General features: G+C 42.5%; 1 protein-coding gene and 1 pseudogene across 3 annotated transcripts in view; one reads left to right on the top strand and one right to left on the bottom strand.

Moving 5' to 3' along the window:
- KIF3B (kinesin family member 3B) overlaps window positions 1–22,957 on the bottom strand; it is a 34,866-nt gene extending 11,909 nt beyond the window's left edge. For 2 of the 3 annotated variants that reach the window (XM_033094925.1, XM_033094928.1), the window contains exons 1-2: window positions 22,849–22,957; window positions 732–2,199 (exon numbers count right to left, since the gene is read on the bottom strand). In XM_033094925.1, the coding sequence (XP_032950816.1) occupies window positions 732–2,135 (1,404 nt within the window). In that variant the 5' untranslated portion in view covers window positions 2,136–2,199; window positions 22,849–22,957. Of the gene's footprint in view, window positions 1–731; window positions 2,200–21,660; window positions 21,745–22,848 lie in introns of all 3 variants that reach the window. The other variant, XM_033094926.1, reaches the window with a different exon arrangement.
- Window positions 14,678–15,818, top strand: LOC117016286 (DNA damage-regulated autophagy modulator protein 2-like; annotated as a pseudogene).
- Window positions 22,958–24,843: the final 1,886 nt, after the last annotated feature.

Consider the following 24,843-nt stretch of genomic DNA (forward strand, 5'->3'; position numbering starts at 1 on the left):
CAACTTGTCATTATCTAGTGAAGTTGAAGCTGCACATACTCTAGGACCTGGCGATGCCAGACAAGAAATTCTTGCACATACATGTTCTCCTGGAGTCAAGTACAAGAACAGTCATAGCAGAAAAATGGGAACAACCCACACTCTCAGGAGAATGGAGTACCACGGAATTCTCAGAAGAGCCATAATGACTGAATGAATCACAGGTACAGGCATCAATATGGACAAATCTCATTGAGGAAAAAAAAAAAGAAAAAAAAAAGCACCAGTGAGATTCCATTTACATGAAAGTAAAAAGTTATGTGAAACTAAAACTATCTGTTATTTACAGATATGTACATACGTGGAAAAACTATTTAAAAAGCAAGGAAACAATAAACTACCAAATCCAAGATAATGGTTGCCTCAGGGGGAGAGGGAAACAAAGAACTGGTAAAGATATGGATGCTGTTCTATTTCTCACCCTGGGGAGTGCGGGTTAACCTGGGTGTTGGTTTCATATGTTTTTATAACTTGCACATACAGAATCATTATTCTTACTATGATCTCAATATTTAATTTTTTATTTGAAAAAATTGTTTTCCTTCATTCAATTTGATTTGACTAATGTTTACTGGGCACTGGACAGCGTGGAGCTATTGGGAATGCAAAAGCGAAAGAGACATCACTCCTCATCACCTTTTTGATAAAACAAAATACTTGAAAAACAAAGGCCCCAAGAAAGGGTAGAGTACCTTGATTTTGGCGCCCAGCATCTCGGCGGCATCCTTCTCCCGTCGCAGGTCCTCCATCTTTTTCTCCTTCTCTTTCAGCAGCCTCATCTTCTCCTCCGCAACCAAGCTGTGGTCCTCTACAATGGCCCGCTTCTCAATCTCCAGCTTTTCTTGCTGCTCCCGCCAGTAATCATCCTTATCGTCCCCTTCGTCCTCCCCATCTTCTCCCTCCTCCTCCTCCTCTTCCCCACCCCCACCACTGCCACCACCTTCCCTCCGCTTCTCTCGCTTCTTCCTCCGGCCAATGGACCGTTTTTCCAGCTGGGCCTTGAGCCGAGCAATCTCTTCCTGGAATTCTCGAAGGAGGGCATCCTTAGGGTCCTCGTTGACCCTTGGCTTGTTCTTAATGTTTTTGGCACGGTTGGCATATCTCAGAGTGGTCAGAGTCTCTTCTACATTGTAAGAGGCAGGCCCCACGTTGGCCACCATCACAGTTTTAGCATTGCCCCCGAGAGAATCTTGGAGGAGCCTGGTAAGCTTTGAGTCCCGGTATGGAATGTGAGTGCTTTTGCCATCTACCAGGGCAGAGATGACATTACCTAAGGCCGAAAGGGACAGGTTGATCTTGGTCGCTTCCTTCAATCTTTCCCCTTGCGCACCGGTCTTGGCTTGCCGTTCGCTGCCAGCAAGGTCAACGAGGTTCAATTTCCCTACACGGATATGGTTTTCTCCATCGAGGCCTACCTCACTGCATTCGATAGTGATAACAAAAATTGCGTGTGAACGTGAACTGTGCTCGTTCATGTTGGTAGCACCAACAGAACGGTTCTGGTTCCCCACGTTCATCACGTGCTCTATTTCCTTCACACTCTTGGTGACAAAGGAAGACAGGTCTTTCACATACACTCCCGTATCAGGCCTCTCTTTGAGCTCAAGCCTTTTGGTCTGATCCTTTGAGAGCAGATCTCGGATCTCCTCCTGGTAGATCTCTAAGTAAGAAGCCCTGACCAGGTACTGCTGATTCTGGGATCGAGAGATATGGGTGAAGATGTGATCAAATGAGTTGGGGATGACCCCTCTTTTTTCAGGGTCCCCACGGACTCCTTCCATTGTGTAGGTTTTCCCAGTCCCCGTTTGTCCATAGGCAAATATCGTCCCATTGAAACCCTGCAGGACGGAGTCCACGAGTGGTCGGAACGTCTCATCATAGAGTTCAAACTGTTTGGCGTTCCAGTCGTAGACTGCATCAAAGGTGAAGGTCTTGGGCATTTCATGGGCCACTCCTCTGGGGTTCTTCACTGACACCTGGCCCAGCTTCACGTCCACATCTACCACCTTGTCATACAAAGCGGCCTTTTCCTTGCTGTTCATGGGACGACAGCGAACCACCACCCTGACCGACTCTGAGCTTTTTAACTTGGACATGGTGAACTCTGACAGGATTGATCTTGAGAGCTGTGAATCCGAAATGTCTCAGGATGCTACAGTCCTAGAAAAAAAGGACACGTAAGTAAAGACAGTACAGTTGTCACTGGGGGCTGCTCAGCAGCAGCTGAAACATCCAAGTCACCTTCATCTTGCTATAACCTGATGGCTACACTTAATACCTTTACTACACTGTATATGTTACTCACGGGATCTTAACCAGCTTCCATGGGAAAAATAAAGACTCTAGTCCACCAATAGTGTTAAGCAGCCTGCCCTCCCTTAGACCGATATTTTATCTTATACTACAGGCTGCAGCAGCTGGAAACCTTTTAAAAGCTGGATAATTTTATATCCTGTTGAACTACTGCAACCTCTGCATAGAGCAAAATTTTAAATGCACAGACCGTTGACCCAGCAGTTGTATTCCTAAGAATTTATCCTGTAGATACAAGGATATTTGTTGTGGCATCATTTGTGGTAGCAACAGACTGTGGACAACCCCAATTCCCATCAAGAGGAGGGTGATTAGATAAATTAAATATATTTAATATATGTAGTGGAGTCCTATGCAGTTACTAAAAACAATGTGCTCATCTAAATGTGGTTCTATACCAAGATATGTTGTTAAGTAAAAAAAGTATATGAGAAACAGTAGGTATAGTATAGTTTACACAGTATGTAAGAAAGGGGATATATGCATGTTTATGTTTGATATGCATACAATATTATTAGAAGTAAACATGTAAAAGTGGTAACAGTGGCAGGCTCAGCAGGGGAACCATGGACCTTAGGGACTCAAGGTCACCGGAGAGAAAAAAAACTTTCCGCTATATGTTCGTTTATACAGTTTGAATTTCCTATCTTGAGCTGATAATACTTTTCCATTCTAAAATCATAAACGATGGCTTGTGTAAAATGTATTCAAATAAATGAGGATGTGATGTAATGCCTTACACAGAAGGCACTTATCCAATCAATAAATTTAATACAATTTGAATGCAAATAAGAAAATAGGTATGAAAAACTTTAAAGTGAAAACAAAAAAGAGACCATTTCATTTGGTGCCAGAAAATTCAGGGAACAAAAGAAAGGGTGGTTAAATGAGTCCTTGGGGAAGGAGTAGGGAGCAAGCAGATCAGAGGAAAGAGGTACATACAAGGACCTCAAACTCCTGAAATTCTCAGTGCAGGGTTGTTAAACAAATAGGTAACTCACATGGTTTTTGTTTCAAAAGGCCCTTCGCTGACAGGTCCTTCTATTTCACCTGTTCTCCAGTAACCCAGTTCCCTACAAGGCAAGTGTTACTAGATTTTTAATCTTCCTTTATGTATAACAAGCAAATGTGTATTAATATATCCTTAGCCCCTCCCCTTTAAACAAGTATGTTATACACAACAATACAGTGTCCTGCACTTGCTTTTTCTCACTGAAGCACATATCTTGGAGTTTGTTCCATCAGTAAATGTAGAACTGCCTCATTCTTTACGACAGCAGCTAAATAAATATCCCTCTGTACGGAAGCATCATAATTATTTAACCACTACCCGAGCACTTAAGCTGTTTCTGATATTTTACTGTGAAAAACCTAGGACCACATCCTCTCATGTGTGGGAAAGTCTATCTGTAAGGATAAATTTCTACAAGTACAACTACTGAATCACAGGACATATATATTTGTAATTTTAATAGATACTTAGAACAGTGATAACAATACTCTTTTGAGTTATGGGAATGATCTATTCCCTGCCATCAGGGTGGGAGAATGTGAAGCAGTGATGGGCCATTCCAGGCATATATGCTACAGCTTAATAAATAGTCAGTAAGTCTCCCCACCCACCGATATGTCATTAAAAACAAACTCAACAAAACAAAAAACTGTTCTGCTGCTAAGTACATGGAAACATGAAAAATTATTTTCACACTTCTAGTTACATGTAATAAAATAATGTTGTCCAGAATAAAGAACCAGAAGACCTCTTACCCTCTCTGAACCCCTCTTCTATAAAGTATGTAAAATACAAATCATTCTTCTTCCTTTTGATGTTTGTGAGACTAATAGGCACTTACAAAGGTGTAAGTGTTTTGTGAATTAATATAAAGCTGGGTTAAAATTAACACAGATTCATCCAAGTGACCCTTGTCAAAGAGTCATTGCAGAGATTACCAATGAGCCCTAATTTTAGGCATTAATCATCACTAGACTAACATTTTATCTTGTTCTGTTGGTAATCATGATTCTAAAAGAAAAATCAGATTAAATTGAGATCCAAATACCTAATCAATGTGCAATTAGAAGTGAATCTCAAGCCATTTAAAGAAAACTATGTAAAAGGCAGCCCTTCATCCATTACCCTCTAGATGTTATTAGAATTTTGCCAGATGAGAAGGAAAAAACCAGATGTTAGAATAGCCAGTGTGTTTACTGTGTTTCCTTTTCTTTTCTAGGGGAACGGCCCCCCAAGTTATAGCGGTGGCTGATCCCTTGCTGGTCCCTCCCTCCACTTCAACAGCGGCCTGCAAAAACAGTCTAGGTGCCAAGTTCAAACCCCAGCCCCCCGAGCGTGCCTTGTGCAGGCCTCTGCTGCTGTGCACAGGACGGTTAAACAAAATGCTGGACTTGGGAGTAAGAGAAACGTTAAGGGGTGGGTGGGGAACGAGTCCATGGAGATGACCGATTCTTCGCGATTATATACCCCTGAAGAGGCAGAGCTGTCCAGATTCTACCACATCAAAACAATATGGCCCAGGCACATTTAAGAAAAAAGGAAAAAAAAAGCCTGCAGCAGGCTGACTTTGATGTTCAGCTGCTTGTTATGGCCCTGTATATTTTTTGTGCTCTCCAAAACAAAGGAATGATAATGAACTACAACAATCTGAAAATTCTTTTAAAAAGAATTCCCAAAGCCCAAGTCCCCTTAATTAAATCTCAACTCAGAACACAGAACACTATTTCTTTTCTGAACTCACCGAGCTCAACTGAACTAGTCATGTTTTATTGATGTATTATTTCAGGAAGACGGACTAATTTAATTTCCTGCCACCAGGGCTTAAAATCTTGCTCTGGGTCCTCCTCAAAGGAGAGGGTTTTCTTGGAAGGATGCCCTGATACTCTTTCTTTACTTTATTACCGTCCTTATTCTTCTTTTAGCCAGTCTAATTACAGTGATAAATCTTTAAAGGAACTCACAGCATTGCCAGGAAAGATGGAACCACAGGTCAGCAGCTCATCACCTTCATCTTGAATACTTTTTCTGCTAGAACTTGTCATTGTGATGTTAACAACTATCTTTTTACCACTACACATGAAAAATTGAGTTTTTCCCTCAACCTCATCTCTTTTGTCTGCTAAGGATATCAGTTATACATTTCTCAGGACAGCCACATTCTTCCATATCATTCTCCAACTCTTTCATGTTTGGATACATGCACCCTCACTTTTGTTAGTTCTCATGGAGTCTTACCCCAACTTCTAGAACTAAGTGTGGAGTGACTTCTCAACAGCTATTGGCTTGGCTTCCTATAGAAATTCTAGGACAGAGTTCAGAAATTGGTCATATTCTACCTGAAGCATTTTATTTGGCCCATCTGTTATTTAAAAAAAAAACCTTCAGCAATTCCACTTTTATATATGTAGGTCTTGGTGAAAAACCTTTGCACATATGCACAAGGAAACACAGATGAGGATGCTGCCTGCAGCCTTATTCAAATAGCACGAAAACTAGAAACCTAAACATCAATTTATAGGGGAACTGAAAAATAAAATATGGTGCATTCATATTATAGACAGTATACTACTCAGTAAGTTTAGGAATAAATTAGAGTAGGGGGTCAGCAAATTACAGCCTGAACCTGGACCACAACCTGTTTTTGCAAATAAAGTTTTATTGGAACACAGCCATAATCCTTTGTTTACATATTATTTATAGCTGCGTTAGCTATAAAATAGCAGAATAACTTCAGCAGAGACAGTATGACCCACAGAACCTAAAATATTTCCTACCTGATCTTTTACAGAAAAAGTCTACCACCCCTGAATTAGAGTTAATATATTTACATGGATAAATAAATAGATTGAGTACAAAAGCAAGCTACGGAGTGATAATCATGATTAAAAACTTATAAAACAATATTGTGCTCATGGATTTGCACATATAAGTATAAAATATGGAGCAGAAGGATATAGAACAATTTATATTTGGTAATATAATGGTAGCTGCCCAATGGTAGCTGCCCAAATTGGGCAGGGTGAAGTGCAGAGAACAGGACTAGAAATGGGAAGGATATTTCAATTTTATCTATAATATTTTATCATTTCTCTTCACACACACATACACACAAACCCTAGGGGAATGAGGCTTAAAGCAAATAAGAGAAAATGTTAACGTCTGTCAATTCTGGCTGTCTCTTATATTATTCTCTGAATGTTTAAAATTTCTAAAAAAGAAAACAACAAAACCCACCAACTTCACATTAAAAAAACCAACAGATTTTTCTGTTTCTCTGCAAGAATGGGAATATCTAATAGCTCCTGGCCTGCGCCCCAAGCGGCCGCAATGGGAGCTGACCTGCCTCCCGTGACGGGGTCTCTCCATCCTCACCAACGCCCACTCCCTACTGTCTCACACCCAGCATGCTTTGCTTATTTATACTTCTTGCCTGGCTCTTACAGATTCTCTGTCTATGACCAAGTTCAAGTACACATGATCTTATTTAAAAAGTTCCGCCATACTAGTCCATTTTATTAAGCTACATTTACCAGGGCTCTGCAATGACATGGAAAATACTTATCATAAACGAAAACAAAGTTTATGACATTGAATGTATGCAATTGCAATTACATAAAAATAGGACACACATCGAAATATCAATAGTGGTCCACTTTGGGTGATAGGACTACAGGTGATTTCCCCTGCTTCTTCAACATTTCTGCATTTTCCAAATGTTCTTTAATGTGGTATCTTCAAATGGGAAAAAAATAAAGGCTGGCAAGAAACAGCCCTGCAACGAGGAGCAATCTGTGGGCACACAGAGTGCACGCTAGTGCATCTTTGATCAATGCAATGTCCTCTAAGATCAGACCAGGCAACCACCTGCCAACCGCCTAGTCTCGAGTTCAAGGACTCAGTGTCTGAAAGGCAGCCGGAGCCACAGATCACATGGGCCATCAGAAAAGCACTGCAACACTAGGGCAAGGCGATAAAAGCGACTGACTCCCTATTAACCAGCCCAAAGAAACTCCCAGGGCAGGTTTCTCTCAGGGGAAGCAGCTGTTTCTACTGTGCATCCGCCTGTCACCAGCAACACTACTCTCTTTCACAATGGTTACTCATTGTTTTGAAGTGCGTACCAGGACTCCTTGTTTGCAATCCCTTGGATCACATCGAGAGAGCAAGTTCAATTCTGGGTCTCTGGTTCCCAGGATGGCCAGTTACTACAATGGGAATTAACAATTTTCAAAACAAGATTATTCACGTCCAGGTGAAAAATAACACCATTGCCCTGCAGAACTTTAAAAGGACACATTTGTGTTGACAAGGGAATAGTTCTATATTTGCTTAAATGTGCACAAAATAGTTCTGGAGGGATATACAAGAGCCAGATAACAACACTGGGGGCCTGTAGGGAGAAGAGCGGGGTGGCTGGGGGCTAAGAGTAGAAGGGAGACTTTTCACTGTATCCCCTTTTATACCTCTTGAGTTTTCAATCATGTGAGTATGTTACCCAGTTAGAAAAATAAAATTAGGAGAAAAAAAGAGATGGAAAAGTTTTGTGAAATTAAGTAAACTAATATTCAGGTATTGTAATGAAAAACTGTTTTAATTGATGAACAAAGGACTTTAGGAGTAAAACTAATCTCAATTTTACGGTGAAGCTTCAGAAGAGCTTCTGCAAGGCCCCAGCAGTGGAATCTTTAACTTTCTAATGTCAGTGTAGCAATGTCATGTAGCCACAGCCCTAAAAGGCTCTCAGAGCAGAGGTGTCAAAATAATAGAAGAATAAAATATATTCTGTTTTTATTACAGCCACTGTTTATAAACACAAGGTCATCTTTTTTGCAAGTCAAAGAGTTGTGTGGGGCCGACCCGGTGGTTCAGGTGGTTGGAGCTCCATGCTCCTAACTCCGAAGGCTGCCAGTTCGATTCCCACATGGGCCAGTGCCAGATGGCTCAGTTGGTTGGAGTGCGGGCTCCGGTTCGACTCCCGCAAGGGATGGTGATCTGCGCCCCCTGCAACTAGCAACAGCAACTGGACCTGAAGCTGAGCTGCGCCCTCCACAACTAAGACTCAAAGGACAACAACTTGACTTGGAAAAAAAAAAAAAAGTCCTGGAAGTACACATTGTTCCCCAATAAAGTCCTGTTCCCCTTAAAAATAAATAAATAAATAAAAAAGTTGTGTGAACTAAGAACTTTCAAACCATCCCTTACAGCACATACAGGAGCCACAGCATCTCAAACTGGCGCAAATTATTTGAGGGCAGTTGAGCAATTAATCCTAAAACATTAACGGGTAAACTTGAAGTGCAACACTCCCTTGAAACAGAAACTCCATTTCTTGGAATTATTTCAAGGACATCAACTGAATAACTGAATACATGTGCAAGATGTATGTACATGTTCACGTTTATCACAACACTGTCTCTAACCACTTAAACACTCATCAGTAAGGGACTGGTTAGGTCACAACACATCTCTACAATGGGAAATTAAGAATAGCAATATGCTTCTAAGTATTTAGATACGGGAAAATGTCCATGACATTTTGTTGAATGAAAAAAAAAAAGGCAGGCTACCAAACAGAAGAGTTACTATCATGAGATTTGTTTACGTGTGTTACATGTACACGTTTAGAGAAAGATGTGGAGAGACAGCGTAAAGTCAGGGTTAAAGTATGAGCTTTACTGTTCAACAAACTGGTCAGGATTTCTACTCTGTCACTGAGCTATAACATTTTGAGAAAGTTACCTAAGTCATAGTTTCTTCTATAAAATGGGGTTAATAACAACACCTACCTTAAAGACCTGTTCTAAGAACTAAATAAGCTAATAAATGTTAAATGCTTAGCCTAGCGCAAAATCTGTAATAAAAGCTCAGGAAATGCGAGCAATATTGATCTCTGGGGGTGAGCCTGCAAGTGATTTTTTTGGCTCTCTATGGCCTTTTTAATAAGTGCATGTATTTAGTTTCTTATAATCAAGCAGGGGGATTGCCATAAAACTATTTTTTCCTTCGGGGGGTGGGGGGAATTGTCCAGCACCTTGATTTCAGCTTAAGTGTCAGGAAGACAGGCTACTTGTCTGGAAAGAAACCTAGAAAGGTCACAAGCAAAAAACATGAACAAATAAATACCTGCTCTGGATTCAAACTGTCGCCATGTGCTCCCCGTCACTTGATGAGAGAAACAAGCAAACAAAGAAAGCATTTATCAAAGAGGAAAAAAGAGGGGGGAAAAATCCTTTTTTGTATCCAATTGTGAAACGTTCATAGAATACATTCATAAAAAATATATTCAAGTCTAGAGGACATGTCTCCTTCAGAATCAATGTGGGTCTGGAGTTTTATTGTATTCAATAGTCACAACTCACAATATATTAAGAGCTTAATGTATATCCTTCTTCTAATCTTCACAATCATCTTAAGAGGAATAGGTATTAGCCCTATTTTAAAAATAAGGATGGGATTGTGAGGGGTATAAATGTCTAACTATTACATTGTTTTATACACCTGAAACTAAATAAATAAATAAAATAAAAATAAGGATGGGAGGCTCAGAGAAATTAATTTGCCCAAGGTCACACAGCAATTAAGTGGAACAGTCAGGATTCAAAACCAAGTCTGTCTTATCTAAAACCCACACATAAACCCATTTTTAAAACGCACACACACACACATATATATACATGTGTGTATCAATACATGCAGAGATTAAAACAATTCAAGCTGTAAGGGTGAGTACACAGTGAACAAGGAAACCTCCTACCCTGGGAGGAACTCGATACATATGCAAGCATTAAGGTATCTGTATTGCTCCCCCACTTTTTTTCTTTCCTTTCCTTTTTTTTTAAAGATTTTAATTGGGGAAGGGGAACAGTTCTATATAGGGGAACAGTGTGTACTTCCAGGCCTTTTTTCCAAGTCAAGTTGTTGTCCTTTCAATCTTAGTTGTGGAGGGCGCAGCTCAGCTCCAGGGCCAGTTGCCATTACTAGTTGCACAGGGCACAGCCCATCATCCCTTAGGGGAATTGAACCACAACCTTGTGTTTGAGAGGACGCGCTCCAACCAACTGAGCCATCCGGGAGCTCAGCGGCAGCTCAGCTCAAGGTGCTGTGTTCAATCTTAGTTGCAAGGAGCGCTGCCCACCGTCCCTTGCGGGAGTCGAGGAATCGAACTGGCAACCTTGTGGTTGAGAGCCCACTGGCCCATGTGGGAATCAAACCGGCAGCCTTCGGAGTTAGGAGCTCTAACCGCCTGAGCCACCGGGCCGGCCCCCTTTTATTCTTTTGTAAACTCAAGTGGAAGTACACTATGCACCATGCTCCATCTCACTTTATAGATATTGGAGACAACCCCACTCCCCTTTAAAACAGCTGCCCAGATGCCATGGTATGGCTGTCCTATAATATACTTGATTAGCCCCCTTGCTGAGGGACCTTCTGATCAGTTCTGGTCTTTTGCTATTATAAACAATGTTGCAGTGAATACCCTTAGCATATACCTTCAGTTACAGGTGGGAGTAATTAGTAGGATCCATTCCTAGACATGTAAATGCTATGCATAGTTTTGGCAGAGGGCGCCATCTTACCCCCACCCCCAGGCTGTACCATTTATCCTCCCACCAAGAGTGTACCCTGTTGTCCACATGGCCCCGGCATGCAGTGCTCATGCTCTGAACCACCACTGAGCTAGGAAGCTGGCAGAGCCTTCCTGCCAGGAACTTGGAAAGAAATGAAGTTGTTTCTCTGCTAAAAATATACACTCTGAGGTAGGAGACTTAATCAAGCAAATACAACATCTGGCCCATGATTGGGGCCCTTTTTTTGGATCTTGATTCAAACAAGCCAACTGTTAAAAAATGTATGAGACAATCAAGGAAATCTGAACACTTGGATATGAGACGGTGTTTAGGAATTGTTCCTTTTTTAACTGTGAAAATGGTATTTATAAAAGAAGGTTCTTGGGGGGCGGCTGGATGGCTCAGTTGATTAGAGCATGAGCTCTGAACAACAGGGTTGCCAGTTCGATTCCCACACGGGCCAGTGAGCTGCGCCCTCCACAACTAGATTGAAGGACGATGACTTGGGCCCTAGAGAAATACACTATTCCCCAATATTCCCCAATAAAATAAAATAAAAAAAAGACAATCATTTAAAAAAAATGTTTTAAAAGAAGGTTCTTACTTTGAGATACCGTGTTTCCCCGAAAATAAGACCTAGCTGGACAATCAGCTCTAACGCATCATTTGGAACAAAAAATAATATAAGACCCGGGATTATATTATATTATATTATATTATATAAGACCGGGTCTTCTATTACAGTAAAATAAGACCCGGTCTTATATTAATTTTTGCTCCAAAAGACACATTAGAGCTGACTGTCCGGCTAAGGTCTTATTTTCAGGGAAACATGATATGCATAAAAGTATTTTCAGATAAAGGTATATGCTGTCTGGGATCAACATAATTGGGGGGGTGGGGTAAGGTGGATGGGAGGTTATAGGTAAAACACAATGACCATGTGCTGATAACGGGGTTATGGGTTCATGGTTCATTTACTATTCTACTTTTATGTATGAGATTTTCCATAATCACAATGAAAAAAAATTGTCCTCTGACCAATGGCTTTTTTTTTTAACTTTTAAATTGTAGTTAAACCACATAAAATAAAATATACCCTCTTCACCATTTTTAAGTCTACACAGTTTAGTAGAGTTAACTACATCCACATTGTTGTATAGTCGATCTCTAGAACTTTTTCATCTTGCCAAACTGAAACTCTGTGCCTATCAGACAACAACTCCCCATTTCCCCTTCTCCGCAGGCCCTGAAACCACCCTTCTACCTCAAGGTTCATGTTATAACACGTGGCAAGATCTCCTTATTTAAGGATAAATAATATCCCATTGTAAGTACACACATTTTCTTTATTCACGGATCTGCCCGTGAACATCTGGGCTACCTCCACCTATTGGCTATGGTGAATTATGCTGTAGTGAACATGGGTGTGTGTAGTGTGACTTTTCATTTTAATCAGACTGCCATTCGGCTCAGTAGAGAGCCGCCACAAAATCTATATTTAAAAGAGGGAGGTGGCCTGGAATAACGAAAAAAGAGATTCAGACACACCTGGAATTGAAAGCCAGTCCTATCATCCCCAGCTCTGGTACTCTGGGCAAGTTCCTTCAGCCCCTGAGCCTACTCCGCATCTGTAAAGTGGGAATACCAATAATACCCTGCCCTGGGCTGTGTGAGGAGTAGTGGGGACAAGCAGTATAGTGCCTGGCCCACAGGCGGTGCTTCTGCCCTGACCCAATTTAAGTGAGAAAAAACCGCCGACTTGGAGAGGGAAGTAACATGGCACACCGAGTTAATGAGTGGCAAAATAAGTAGAAACCAGGTCTACCTCGCTCCAAAGTCCACTGCCTTTTTTCCACACCAGCATGTCCTAAATTCCAGTCATGGGATTGTCTCTTCACAATTTTTGCCATATCCATGTACCATTTGCACTGTTATTTACTTAAGGTTTTTCTTGAAAGCTACTTTTTTTAAACAAAATTTATTTTAAAAAGTAACTGCCATTAATCACTACCATTAATGGACAATCAGTATCACTTGTTGAAAGTAGAAGGTAATCATGAAAATAAATATAAGGACACACATTACTAAATTCTAATTAGATACTGTCGCTTACCTAAGCCCTGAGACCAGATTTCTCTTGGTTAGAAAGCGAGCTTAGCAAGTGTTAAGAAACACACTGGAACTAAACAAATATTTTCCTTGACACAGTCAGAAGAACCAAAAGAGTTTAAAAGGGAATAACTTGCACCATGTCATTCAAGATAATTCAGGATATTGTGTGTAAGTATTACCCCGCATCTCCTGTTCCACCTGGTTTAGCTCTGCAGATTCTAACCCAAACCAGATCCCCCCCAATCAGAATCCAATTTTATCAAGATCCTTGGTGATTTGCGTATACATTAATGTTGGAGAAGTTCTGCCTACATATGCCACCTGTAGAGTAAACAGTTCCCAAAGTTGGCCAAGCAGAATTTCCTATAAATCACAGGACTTATTTCAGGAGTAATAAGATGAGTTAAATACTTTTTAAAAATCCCTCTCCAAAAGTCCACCAGAACTGCCACGGTTCACTGTCCAATTCCATAATGATAACGCTTGCTCTCAGTTCATACAGTGCCCCAAACTGAGCATGTGCATACAGTGTTTCAGATTAATGTCATCAACCAACAGCCTATTCAGAGAATGAAGGGTTTAAATGCCAAAGGCCTGTGTGCTGGGGCCCATTCATAGGGAATTCTGTATCAAAAAGAAAAAAGAAAAAGCAATAAAAAAAGCTGAGAAAGAATATTAAGAGGGGCCGGCCCTGTGGCTCAGGCGGATGGAGCTCTGTGCTCCTAACGCCGAAGGCTGCTGGTTCGATTCCCACATGGGCCAGTGCCAGATGACTCAGATGGTTGGGCTTTCAACCACAAGGTTGCCGGTTCCACTCCTGCAACTAAAAACGGCAACTGGACCTAGAGCTGAGCTGCACCCTCCACAACTGAGATTGAAAGGACAACAACTTGACTTGGAAAAAAGGCCTGGAAGTACCCACCGTTCCCCCAATAAAGTCCTGTTCCCCTCCCCCCAAAAAAAAGTTGAAAAAAAAAAGAATATTAAAAGGTATTTTATGATATGTGAATTATACCTCAATAAAGCTGTTTTTCTAAAAGCTACTTTTAGAGGATTCTATCAAATTTTAAGAAGGAAAATGTACAGTTCTCCTTTAACTTTCTAAAATTCTAATCTTTCCCAAACCATTAATTTAGAATTCTCTTATGAGGCTGAGAGAGAAGCAAAGATGTTCACTAGGGCACTCTGTGATTATTAAAAAGCTGGAAACAAATGCCCAATGCTGGGGGAAGTTTATTAACTCATAATTAATTAAAAATTGGGAACATGGAAAAATGGCTATGAAATTTAGAGTGAACATTTCCAAATGCAAAATGGGAGATACACTTTGAGTACATCTAAAGATGTACCTGCAAGTGGACAAGTAAGCGGAAATTGAGGTAGGATACCATTTTCCCTGGTAATCCCTCCTCACCAAATTGCAGTAATGTCTGCCTTTTCAACTTTATTTAGACACTGCCTTGTTGAAAATATTATTTAAGGAGGCTGCCTTTATAATTAAAAGTTTAACAATTAAGAGATCTAGCTTAAAGAAATCATCAGAAATGTAGGCAAAAGTTTATGCAAAGATAATTATCAAGATGTTCTCAGTAGCATTATTTATAACATGTAAATATTGAAATGAGCCTAAATGAGGAGCACGCCCCGGGGCCTTGCCCCATCTCCATCCAACCCGCAGGCTCTGGACCCCGCGTCAGCACAGGCGGACTCATCCAAGCAAGGATTTAAAAAGGTGCAGGTCTGGGCAGATGTGAAGACTGATACTTTGTGAACTTTAAAACAGGAGCTGGAAATATAATGGTGAACAAAACAACTGGTTTCTGGTCTATAGAACTTAAAGTTTAGTGAGGAAGATAAAACCAAACAAGAAAGTGACAAAAGCCCTGTTTGAGAAGAGGTGGTTTCAGCTAGGCCTGTTTCCTTCCTTTGGCCCTTGTACTTTGGACCTCGGAGGTTTTCATATTTTCATACATTACTGCCATAACCCTCCACGGTGTTAAACCTGTTTTGCCTTATATCAGGCCGAGTCAACAACAGATGACAAAAGACAGAGTTGGGAAAGGACCTGTGATGTTTAGGGAATATTCAGGAGAGACAGATAAACACATCTGTCTGACTGATTGACATTGGTACAGTAGCTCCAGAAAAATGCTTGTTTCGGGCAATGTTAAATTTCACCACAGTTGAATGCATCACTACCATTTATGTTTGCTGTAATAGCAAATTCATGCTCTGAATCCCGAAGGGAATTATATCATCAAGTTAAACAAGGCTGGCCTTGTACTTGGGTTGCTGAGTTGTGGCAAACTTCCAGAAAACAGTCTTTGTAATTGTACATGGATATGGGGCTGCGCTCACCTTTGGTATGGGCTCCTTATACATGTTTGTTCAGACCATCCTTTCCTACCAAATGCAGCCCCAAATTCATGGCAAACAAGTCTTCTGGATCCTGGTCGTTATCTGGTGTGGAGTGAGTGCATTTAGTATGCTGACCTGCTCACCCCTTTTGTACAGTGGCAGTTGCAGCACAGATGTAGTACAGAAACTCCACTGGAACCCCGGAGACAAAAGTCATGTGTGCCACATGATTATTACTGCAGAAGAACGGTCTAGGTCATTTCCCTTCTTTGGTTTTCTCCCAACTCATCTCTGTGATTTTCAGAAACTTTCTTTAGGGGGTGGAAGCCAATTTAGAGGGATTAACCCTCTATGACACTGCCCCCTATCCTGTTAACAATGAATGACTACGGCTACTTTCCAGAGATTTATGATGAAAGGATAAAATATTTCTGTGATGATCATGATTCTCACGGATTGGGAAAATAGTCACAAAAGTTGCTTATTTTGCTCTGAAATTTTCAACCAATTAATCAAGGCTGACAGTGACATTGATAGATACTGAAAATCAAGAGACATGAATGAAGCCATTTGATAAGTTATTTTACAGGATATCTTCAAGAGAACCATGTAAAAACATTTATGCCTATACTTTTTTTTATCCCAAATAAAACCAAAGAACCACAAAAAAGAAAGAAAGAAACTAGTCTGAATAACAACAATAAGGGAACTAGGTAAGAATTGCACATCCATGAGATAAAATATATTTAGGAATATATTTGCCTTTGGACAGTAAGATGTTAACAGTAGTTATTTCTGGGTGGTGGGACTTATAGTGAATCTTATTTAATCTTTTCAGGATTTTCCTCATTTTTCCTCAATAGAAGTTCATTGTTTTTATAATTAGGGAAAAAATTATATTAAAAAATGCTGGCAATTGAAGAAATACGGAAGGAAAAACATTATATATTTCTTAGGCTAGAATCTGACTCACTATTGCGTATCTTGCAAAACCAGTAACTATTTACACCAAGAACTACCTTCTTGTGGTTACCTTAAGTAACTTGGGCTGACATTTTCTCTTACCTAGATGGAATCTGTAATGATCTGCTAGCTAGATTTTTTTGCTTAGGTTATTGAAACGTGTTATAAAGTACTGATTACTGCAATCCACTGAGCTGCTGGAATCTGTGCCATGAACTTTTAGTTTCTGTTTAATTTATATAACCCACAAAAGCCCCAAAGCAAGCCCTTCCTGAAACCACTGCTGAAGGTGTTATGACGGACCCCAGAGTGGGTAACAGCATGTCAAGTCTCAATTCCCATTACTCTTCTACAATTTCTATTTCACTTGGACCCACTTCCATTTATACACGATGTTCAAATATGACAAAATGCAACTGCTGCAAATACTTTACCAAAAAGTTACAAGCATCACTGGTGCTCTCTAATGCAAACTATGATTTAAATAAATCAGCATGCTAGGGGCAGCTGGTTGGCTCAGCTGGTTAGAGCACGGCGCTCTTAACAATAAGGTTGCCGGTTTGATCCCCACATGGGCCACTGTGAGCTGCGCCCTCCACAACTAGATGGAAACAACTACTTGACTTGGAGCTGATGGGTCCTGGAAAAACACACTTAAAATAAATAAAAGTTTAAAAAATAAAAAATAGTAAATAAAAATAATAAATCAGCATGCTAAAGATAGATCTGCCTGTGTGTAAAGAACTCAATGTCTGCAATCAGTACGACAAAGTGAGGAGACATATGTGTCACCATGATTAACTGAGCCTTAAACTCAAACCTCAAATCATTCCAAGCTGCAGTGCAGATGTGTGATGCTGTGATGATGACCTGCTTGTAATGATCTCAGACTGCCAAGAAAATATGCTCTAACAGCCCCATCCCTGAAGGTCCAGAAGAAAGCTCAGCATAAAGTCACCACAGAAGAAGAAAATAGCACCCAAATCCAAGCTCAGCCTTTCGGGAAGAGCTTGGAAGACTGTCCCATGTCCTTATTTTGTATATATAGAGATGAGGGCTAGAGAGGAGGTTGACTTCCTTTTCCCAGGTCACACAGCAAGTGGCAGACTTGCTATTAGAATTCATGCCTCCCCCCAGATCCCACTGCCTTTTCACCTCAGAATTTCCTGGATGGCATAGGTCTTGACCAAGAAATCTTTCTAAGACTCTGGGGAGATAAGGAGATGTTGAAAGGAAAATAATGAGCCCACAGGGCAGAGAGAGAGAATAGAGCCACCATAAAATTGAATCTTTTGCAATTAGTCAGCTAATTGCGGGTGGTATGGGACTTTAGCCACCCTCTTCTCACCTGGTGTAGATATTATCGCCAGACTGAGAAACAGTTCAGAGCTGAATGACTCAAAAGACAAACTCACAGTTCCTACCTGCTTCAGCTGTTTCTGCCCAGAGAGACTGCTAAAAAGCATGAGAGGTAGCCTGTCTTACAAATTGGGTATGTTTGTTGCCTATTCAAGTAACTGACACCCATAGGTATGTTAAAATAGCTCAAGGGTTTTTCCCCTGATTTCTTCATTCTTTGAAGTCACTTTCTCATCAGCACTTTGTTACCCAGGTACAGAAGAGAAAGACCTTGGACATCAGGAATGTACTGCCCACCTGCAAAACAGATGAACAAGTGAGTGGCAGAAAGAGCAATGGACCTGGGGTCAGCAGATATGGGGAAGTCATTTGACCTTTCTGTGCCTCTACTTTCCTCTTCTGGAAAGTGGGAATCATAACAGTACCTGTTACAGGGTTGCTGTGAAGACTAAATGATACAACATGTGTAAAGTGCTTAGAACAGTGCTTGGCTCAGTAAGTGTTAGCTATTCCTATTACTTTTACTATCGTTATCATTGGCAAGTCCTAGTTTTGCTGCTTATTACCAAATGAGTGCATCTCAAGATTTAATGTGCACAGGAAACACCTGGGGGGTCTTGGTAAAATGCAGACAGGTTTATTAAATCTAGGCTTAGATTTTGTATTTCAAACCACTTCCCAGGGGACATGGGTGCCTCGGTCACACAGAACGCACTTTGAGCAGCAAGGATCTACCTAACCCGGCACCTAGCAGATGCTCAACATTATTGACAAAAACAAATGACCTCTAGCATCTCAATGCTTCTCTGTAACCTGGGGATAATATATATTCCATATGATCTGAAATGACTCACATTAGTAAATGAGAATGCAAACGAAATATTCCAAATGCATTCCAAACTGCAAACAAAGCTATACAAGCGGAGGTGGTTGGATTGTTAGTCTTATTATTCACAACGTTGAATTTACAATGTTGGAAAGCCTAAATTTACATGTGCAATTATTAGTAGATATGAAAAGAAAGCTTGAATGAATTCCCTTGCTCAGAAGAGATACTCCATTCAAAAATCCTCTAGGAATTCTGGCAGAACACAACAGCTTTTCAAGAGATTCCCAAAAGCTCTGAAACTTTAGAAATGTCATTCAACAGCCAAGGAAAGAACCACTTTGGCAGGGAGAGTGTGGCCATTTGATGCACTGAGAGTGAGCTGCACTAGTGATTCCATTCTCTGTCCCCGAGCTGGCCAGCCTCCTTCCAGTCTTCATCAGCCAAGATCTCAAATCAGGACAGCAATGCCAACAACACGAGACAGATGGACACTGACCCGGCAAATCCCACACCTGCCACTCCACAAGCTGGCATAGAGCCAGACTACGATAAAAGCATGGCTTATGGATGTGTAAGGTGGAGGCTTCAGTTAGAAGTACCTGGTGGTCTTCCTGCAACATAACCTGGGATTTGTGTCTCTCCTCCAGAGGTTCAGAGTGAATCATAGCTAATTCTTCCTCACAGGGCACCTTCCCAAAAATTTCTCTCATCCTTTTAGAGGCAGATGGCACCACCAGCATCTACCTAATTGCTCAGGCCAAAAACTCAGGAGTCATCCTTGATTCCTTTAGCTCATCCCCCCAAACACGACCCTGCTGGTTCTACCTCCAAAACACATCCTCTTATATCATCTCCACTGCCACCATCATTTTTTACCTCGCCTCCTAACTACTCTCCTGGCTGCCATTCTTAATGCCCCTTAAAATTTATTGCCCACAGAGAGGCCAAAGTGGTATTTTAAAAAACAATAAATAAATCACATCACCACCCCTTTCCTTCTCTTTTTTTTAAAACTTTTATTTATTTAAGTGTGTTTTTCCAGGACCTATAAGCTCCAAGTCAGGCAGTTGTCTCAATCTAGTTGTAGAGGGCGCAGCTCACAGTGGCCCATGTGGGGATCCAACCGGCAACCTTGTTGTTAAGAGCACCGCACTCTAACCAACTGAGCTAATCCGCCACGCCCGCCCCCCTTTTCTGAAAGCCTTCAATGACTTCCCATTGCTTTCAGAATAAAATCCCAACTCCTTGCTCTAGCTTGCAAGGTCCTGTGTGATGTGAGGCTTCACCCCCATACCACCCATTGGCCTTCCTCTCCATTCTCACCCACCCTCTCCCCTGCTCCAGCTCGCCGGCTCCCCTGCTCCCGCCACTCTGAGCCTTCTTTCAGCTCCTGGAACTTACCAAGCTTGCTCCCACCTCAGAGCCTTTACCCTTGCTGTTCCTTCTGCCACATAGTCAAATGATTGGGTCCTTTTCGGCAGCAAATCTCAGCAAAAATGTTAACACCTTAGAGAGGCCTTCTCTGACCACCCAATTAAAGGATCAGCCCCCCAATCCCTTCAAGAAGTTACATTCTATGACATCACTGTTATACTGTTTTCACAGTACTTCTTCCCATCCATATTTTCATTTATTATTTTTTCTGTTGCTGTCACTAGAATGAAAGCGGCATGAGAGCAAGGACCTCGTCTACCTCACTACCATCACATCCCCAGGCGAGAACAGAGCCTGATACATGTCAGATGCTCAGCAAGTGTTCAGTGAATGAAACTGAGGAAGCATACATAGGGGCAAGAGCACTGAACATGGAGTCCGAAGACCTGGATTCCAACGTGAAATGGGCTGTGTCCTTGCAGCACGGATTCCCTTACCTCAGGACCCTCGACTGTAAAATGGGAACCCCATTCTGCGCCTTACCCTCATTGCAGGGTTTTTGATAAGACCAAATGAGTGAAGGGTCATTTAAGCATCTTTGTAAACCATTAGGCACCATAGAGAGAGTACTGTATTATTAACCAACACAAGAGAAGGCTCTTTCTCAGGGACCATACATCAGTGGATGAAAGGGCTTAGAGAGGAAACCTAGGCTTCTAACCCAGGCACCCTACTGAAGCCTAGGGACACAAAATAAGAAATCTGAATCAGTGGCTTTATTGTGCAGTAGGGGCAAATACTCTTGTATTCATTCAAATACTCTTGAATTCATTCAAAAATGTAAAATTATTTAAAATGCTAGTCATATGCAAATTAAGCTTGAAGGTCCTCAAAGGATAGGGGTTGATCTCCACAGCGTCCACTGTGCTTGGCACAGAGGGATTGAGTAATTATTTCCTGAATTGGAAGTCAAGCTACCAAACTTCCTCTGAGCCCAACCTGGCATGGAATGGCAGGTTCCTGGGACAACCTTGTAATAATACTGACGTTTATATAATACTGTGACAGCTACTGTTTCAAGCTTGCAATGACCTTGAAGTTGACAGACCTGCTATTATTGGCACATACTTTCTTCATTCACCATTAACAGAACATAAAGTATAGTACAGGTGTTATGTGAAGCCTAAACAACAACAGCTAACGTTTACCAAAATCGCCAGGCACTTTAACTGTATTAGGCTCAAAGGAACCCTCACAACAGCCAGACATGGTGGATACTATTATTATCCCCATTTTACAGATGAGGAAACTGCAGCACAAAGAGGTGAAGTAAATTGCTCAGTGGCACACAGCTTGGAAGTGGCAGAACCAAGCTTTGAATCCAGGCAGCCTGATTCCATGCTTTTAAACTGCAAGCACGGAATCAGAATTGCACACCAGCACTGAAAGGGCCTTCAGCTATCATCTAGCCTGCTCCTCTCAGGTTAAAGCGGAGGGGACTGAGGGCCAGAGAATACTCCTCTTAAAAATTCCAGCTCTTTTTGAGGTCCGTTCTTTGGATGGTATCTATTTAAATGAAGCTTTATGTAAGATCTTATTTCCTTGCCACTGGCAGACAAGCCTCTAGCCATAGCAGTTGGAGTAACAAAAGAATACCCTTGTGGTTTGATAACAACTACTGTTGAGAAACCAAAGACAACAGGGTATGGGGAAGAAAATACAGGATTTACCTGGAAATGTGTCCAGCTCCACCACTGAACAAGTATAAAATTCTTAGACAAGTCAGTCACCTTTCTGAGTCTCAGTTTCCTCATCTGTAAAATGGAGATAACATCACCACCTACCTGGCAAAGTCTCTGTGAAGATTAAATGAGATAATGTACCTGAAAAGTGCTTCATATACTTGTAAATAGCTATTATGCTTTAAGTACTTCCCAAAAGACATAAGATACTCTTTTTCTTCTGGAAGGGTCAATAAGACCCAAGTAGGAAGCAAGACCATAACCTCAGCCATGTACAGAGACTGACCTCAGGATTTCCCCCACCAGGGCTACTTCAGAAGTCCACACTACCTCCCTTGCGCTGAGCAGAATAGAGAAGTAAAACTGGGCGGTGGGGGGGATGTCAACAGTGGGAGGAATACCCATGTGAGCTGGCACTCTACACACCTAAATCCTACCTGTCTCAAAGTCATCTCCTGAAACCTTGCCCAAACAAACCACCCTACATGGCTCATTATAGCTTGTTGCGTGCTTACTATGTGCCACGCGCTACCTGACTTACTCTGTCTCACTGGATTTCCACAGCGGTTCATTAACCCATTTTACAGATAAAGAAGGGGTTCAGAGATTAACTTGCCTAAAGCCATACGATTGCTAACTGGAGATGCAGTCTCAGACAGACACTCAGACTTCAAACTGGACTCTTGGTCCTCATGCTAGGGCTTCCTAAGAATTCTCCCTCTCTCCATTGGCACTTTCAACATAACTAAACATCTTAACTCCTGCGAGCAGCAAGTCTTAGGACCCCCTTGGGTAAACAGGTCAACTGAGGCCAGAGAGGGGAAGGGACTTATCCAAGGTCACACAGTGAGCTGGGGCAGCACCAAGGTTCGGACTCCAGGCTTTCGCTTCCCCACCTCCGTCCCGAGCTGGGTCCCTGACCACGGCCCCAGACTCCCCGGATGGACCCCGACCCGTCACGGCGGGGCCTGGGGGTCTGGCTGCATTTCCGCCCCGGGAAGGAGGGGTGAGGCCGTCCAAACCGCTGGAGGATGCCCGGGAGGCAGGACAGAGGATGCTCCCGCTCGCGGAGTAGCAAAGCCAGGCGGCGGCGCCAGCGCCGGCTTCCGGAAAGATCCCAGGCGGCGGGAGAGATCCGCCCTGCCCGGCGGGCTCCTGGGCCCCTCCCCGACTCACCTGCGGCCCGAGCCGAAAGCTGGCGGCGGCGACGAATCCCGGGCTCAGCCATTCCCCGCTGCCCCGGATGGGGAGAGACAGCAGCCGCTCACTTCCTTAGCAACCCGGCTCGGCGACCCACTTCCTTAGTAACCAGTGTCAATTTCAATAACTTTATTGGGACACAGAAGGCGGACAGGGAAAACCTGCCGGGATGGGCGTGGCGTGGCGGGTCCCGGTACAGTATTGGATCCTAGTAGGTGCCCAACACGCCTTGGTCCTTTCACCCACTCAAGGAATGTGAAGAAAGAACGACGTGACGTGATTCCACCCGTTGGTATCTGGTGCCTCAGTTTCCCCGTCTGTAAAATGGAACTCACTGCCATGATTGCGCCACACGACTTCAGCCGCCGTTTGATCTTTCCTAAAGCGCTTTCACATCCTTTATCTGACCTGCGTCTCAAACTGCTACTGAGGTAGTTCCCATTTAGGGTCCACCGGGTCACTCAAGCCAAAACCTTAGGAATCATTCTTGTCTCCTCCCTCTCCTTCACCCCCCATATCTAATCAGTCAGCAGCATATCGTTAGCATATCCCTTGGCCTACCTCTCAAATATTTCTCCTGTCTATCCACCGTTCTCCATCTTCAGTGCCACCACACCAAGCTAGGCGGGGCTCCCCTAATCTCTAAATTACCTGCAATATCTACCAATTCTTTGTGTCCTTGGACAAGTTGCTTTCCCTTTCTGAACCTCAGTTTCTTCATCCAGTGTGACTCCTGCTGCATGATGTCACAAAATTCTTGTGGGAGAATTGATAATGTAGTGAAAATGTAGTGAAACAGCCACGTGGGAGAAGCACGGTGATTATACTAAAGGGCAGCTAAAGATTTCACGTGGGGGTTGGGGAGTCAGGGGTAAGGGAGCCAGGCAGATCTGGGTTTGGATCTCAGCTGATGGCTGTGGGGCCTTGGGCATGCTTTGTCTCAGCCAGCGAGTATTGGGCCCAAGTTGCACAGTGTGGTTTCAAAGTTCATGAACTTGAGAGTCAGTTGGATTTGAAACCCAACTCTGCCATTTATCAGCTATGTGTGATCTTTTGAACTTTTAGCTTTTTCCAAAGAGCATCAAAAGTAAAAAAATCAAAGGCACATTCTTGACTAGTAGCAAAGTGTGATTAGGGGACGAAAAGAGAGAAAGAGAGCACATGGGTGGGGGACAGCGACAGGTAATCCACAGGTATAAGGGTAAGGAGACCAAGGGGAAGGCCATGGAAGATCTGAAAGTCCCAAAAGGGACATTTATGGAGCACTTACAATGAGTCAAGAACATTAATCCTTACAATCACCGATTATGAAGGTACTATTATCATTCCCACCCTACAAATGGGAAAACTGACCAAAGTCACATCGTTACCACAGGAAGCCAGAGCCCACACTCTCACCTCTGCCTACAGCCAAGTGGCCCCAGCTCAGTCCCTTTACCTCTCTCAAATCCTCTGCAAATATTGGGGGTGTCTCTAGGGAAGGGCAGTAAAAACACTCTCTTCCCCTCCTCCCTGGAGGCTCCCCGACTCCTGGAGAGGAAACACAAACTCACAACTGATTTGAGATGAGGCCAGTGGAAGCACATTTAGCACATCAGTGACTGGCGGACTGATAATTCTCTGTTATCCCTGTCCCTGCCCACAACTCTGATAGTTCCCCGTCTTTGGGAGGCTCCCCTTGCCAACATGGGTCCACCTCATTGTTGGCTGTACAGGATCTCCCTTTTCTCTCTGACTGGGCTCCACAAGCTCCCGGACTCTCTGTACTTTGTTCCAGGGGTTCTCCCTGCCTGGAATGCCCTCTCCCCTGGACCCCTCGCTCTACGTACACACAATATATCTCTATTCATCACCCCCAACCCCAAAGCGGGATCCCACAGACTTCCTCTCTCAGAGCTGAGTTTGGTCTTGGCTCTGAACAAGGGAAAATGCTCTATGTCCTGGCACCTAAGGGGCACATCTATCAATTAA

This window comes from Rhinolophus ferrumequinum, chromosome 23 (assembly GCF_004115265.2).
Source record: "Rhinolophus ferrumequinum isolate MPI-CBG mRhiFer1 chromosome 23, mRhiFer1_v1.p, whole genome shotgun sequence".
Lineage (NCBI taxonomy): Eukaryota > Metazoa > Chordata > Mammalia > Chiroptera > Rhinolophidae > Rhinolophus > Rhinolophus ferrumequinum.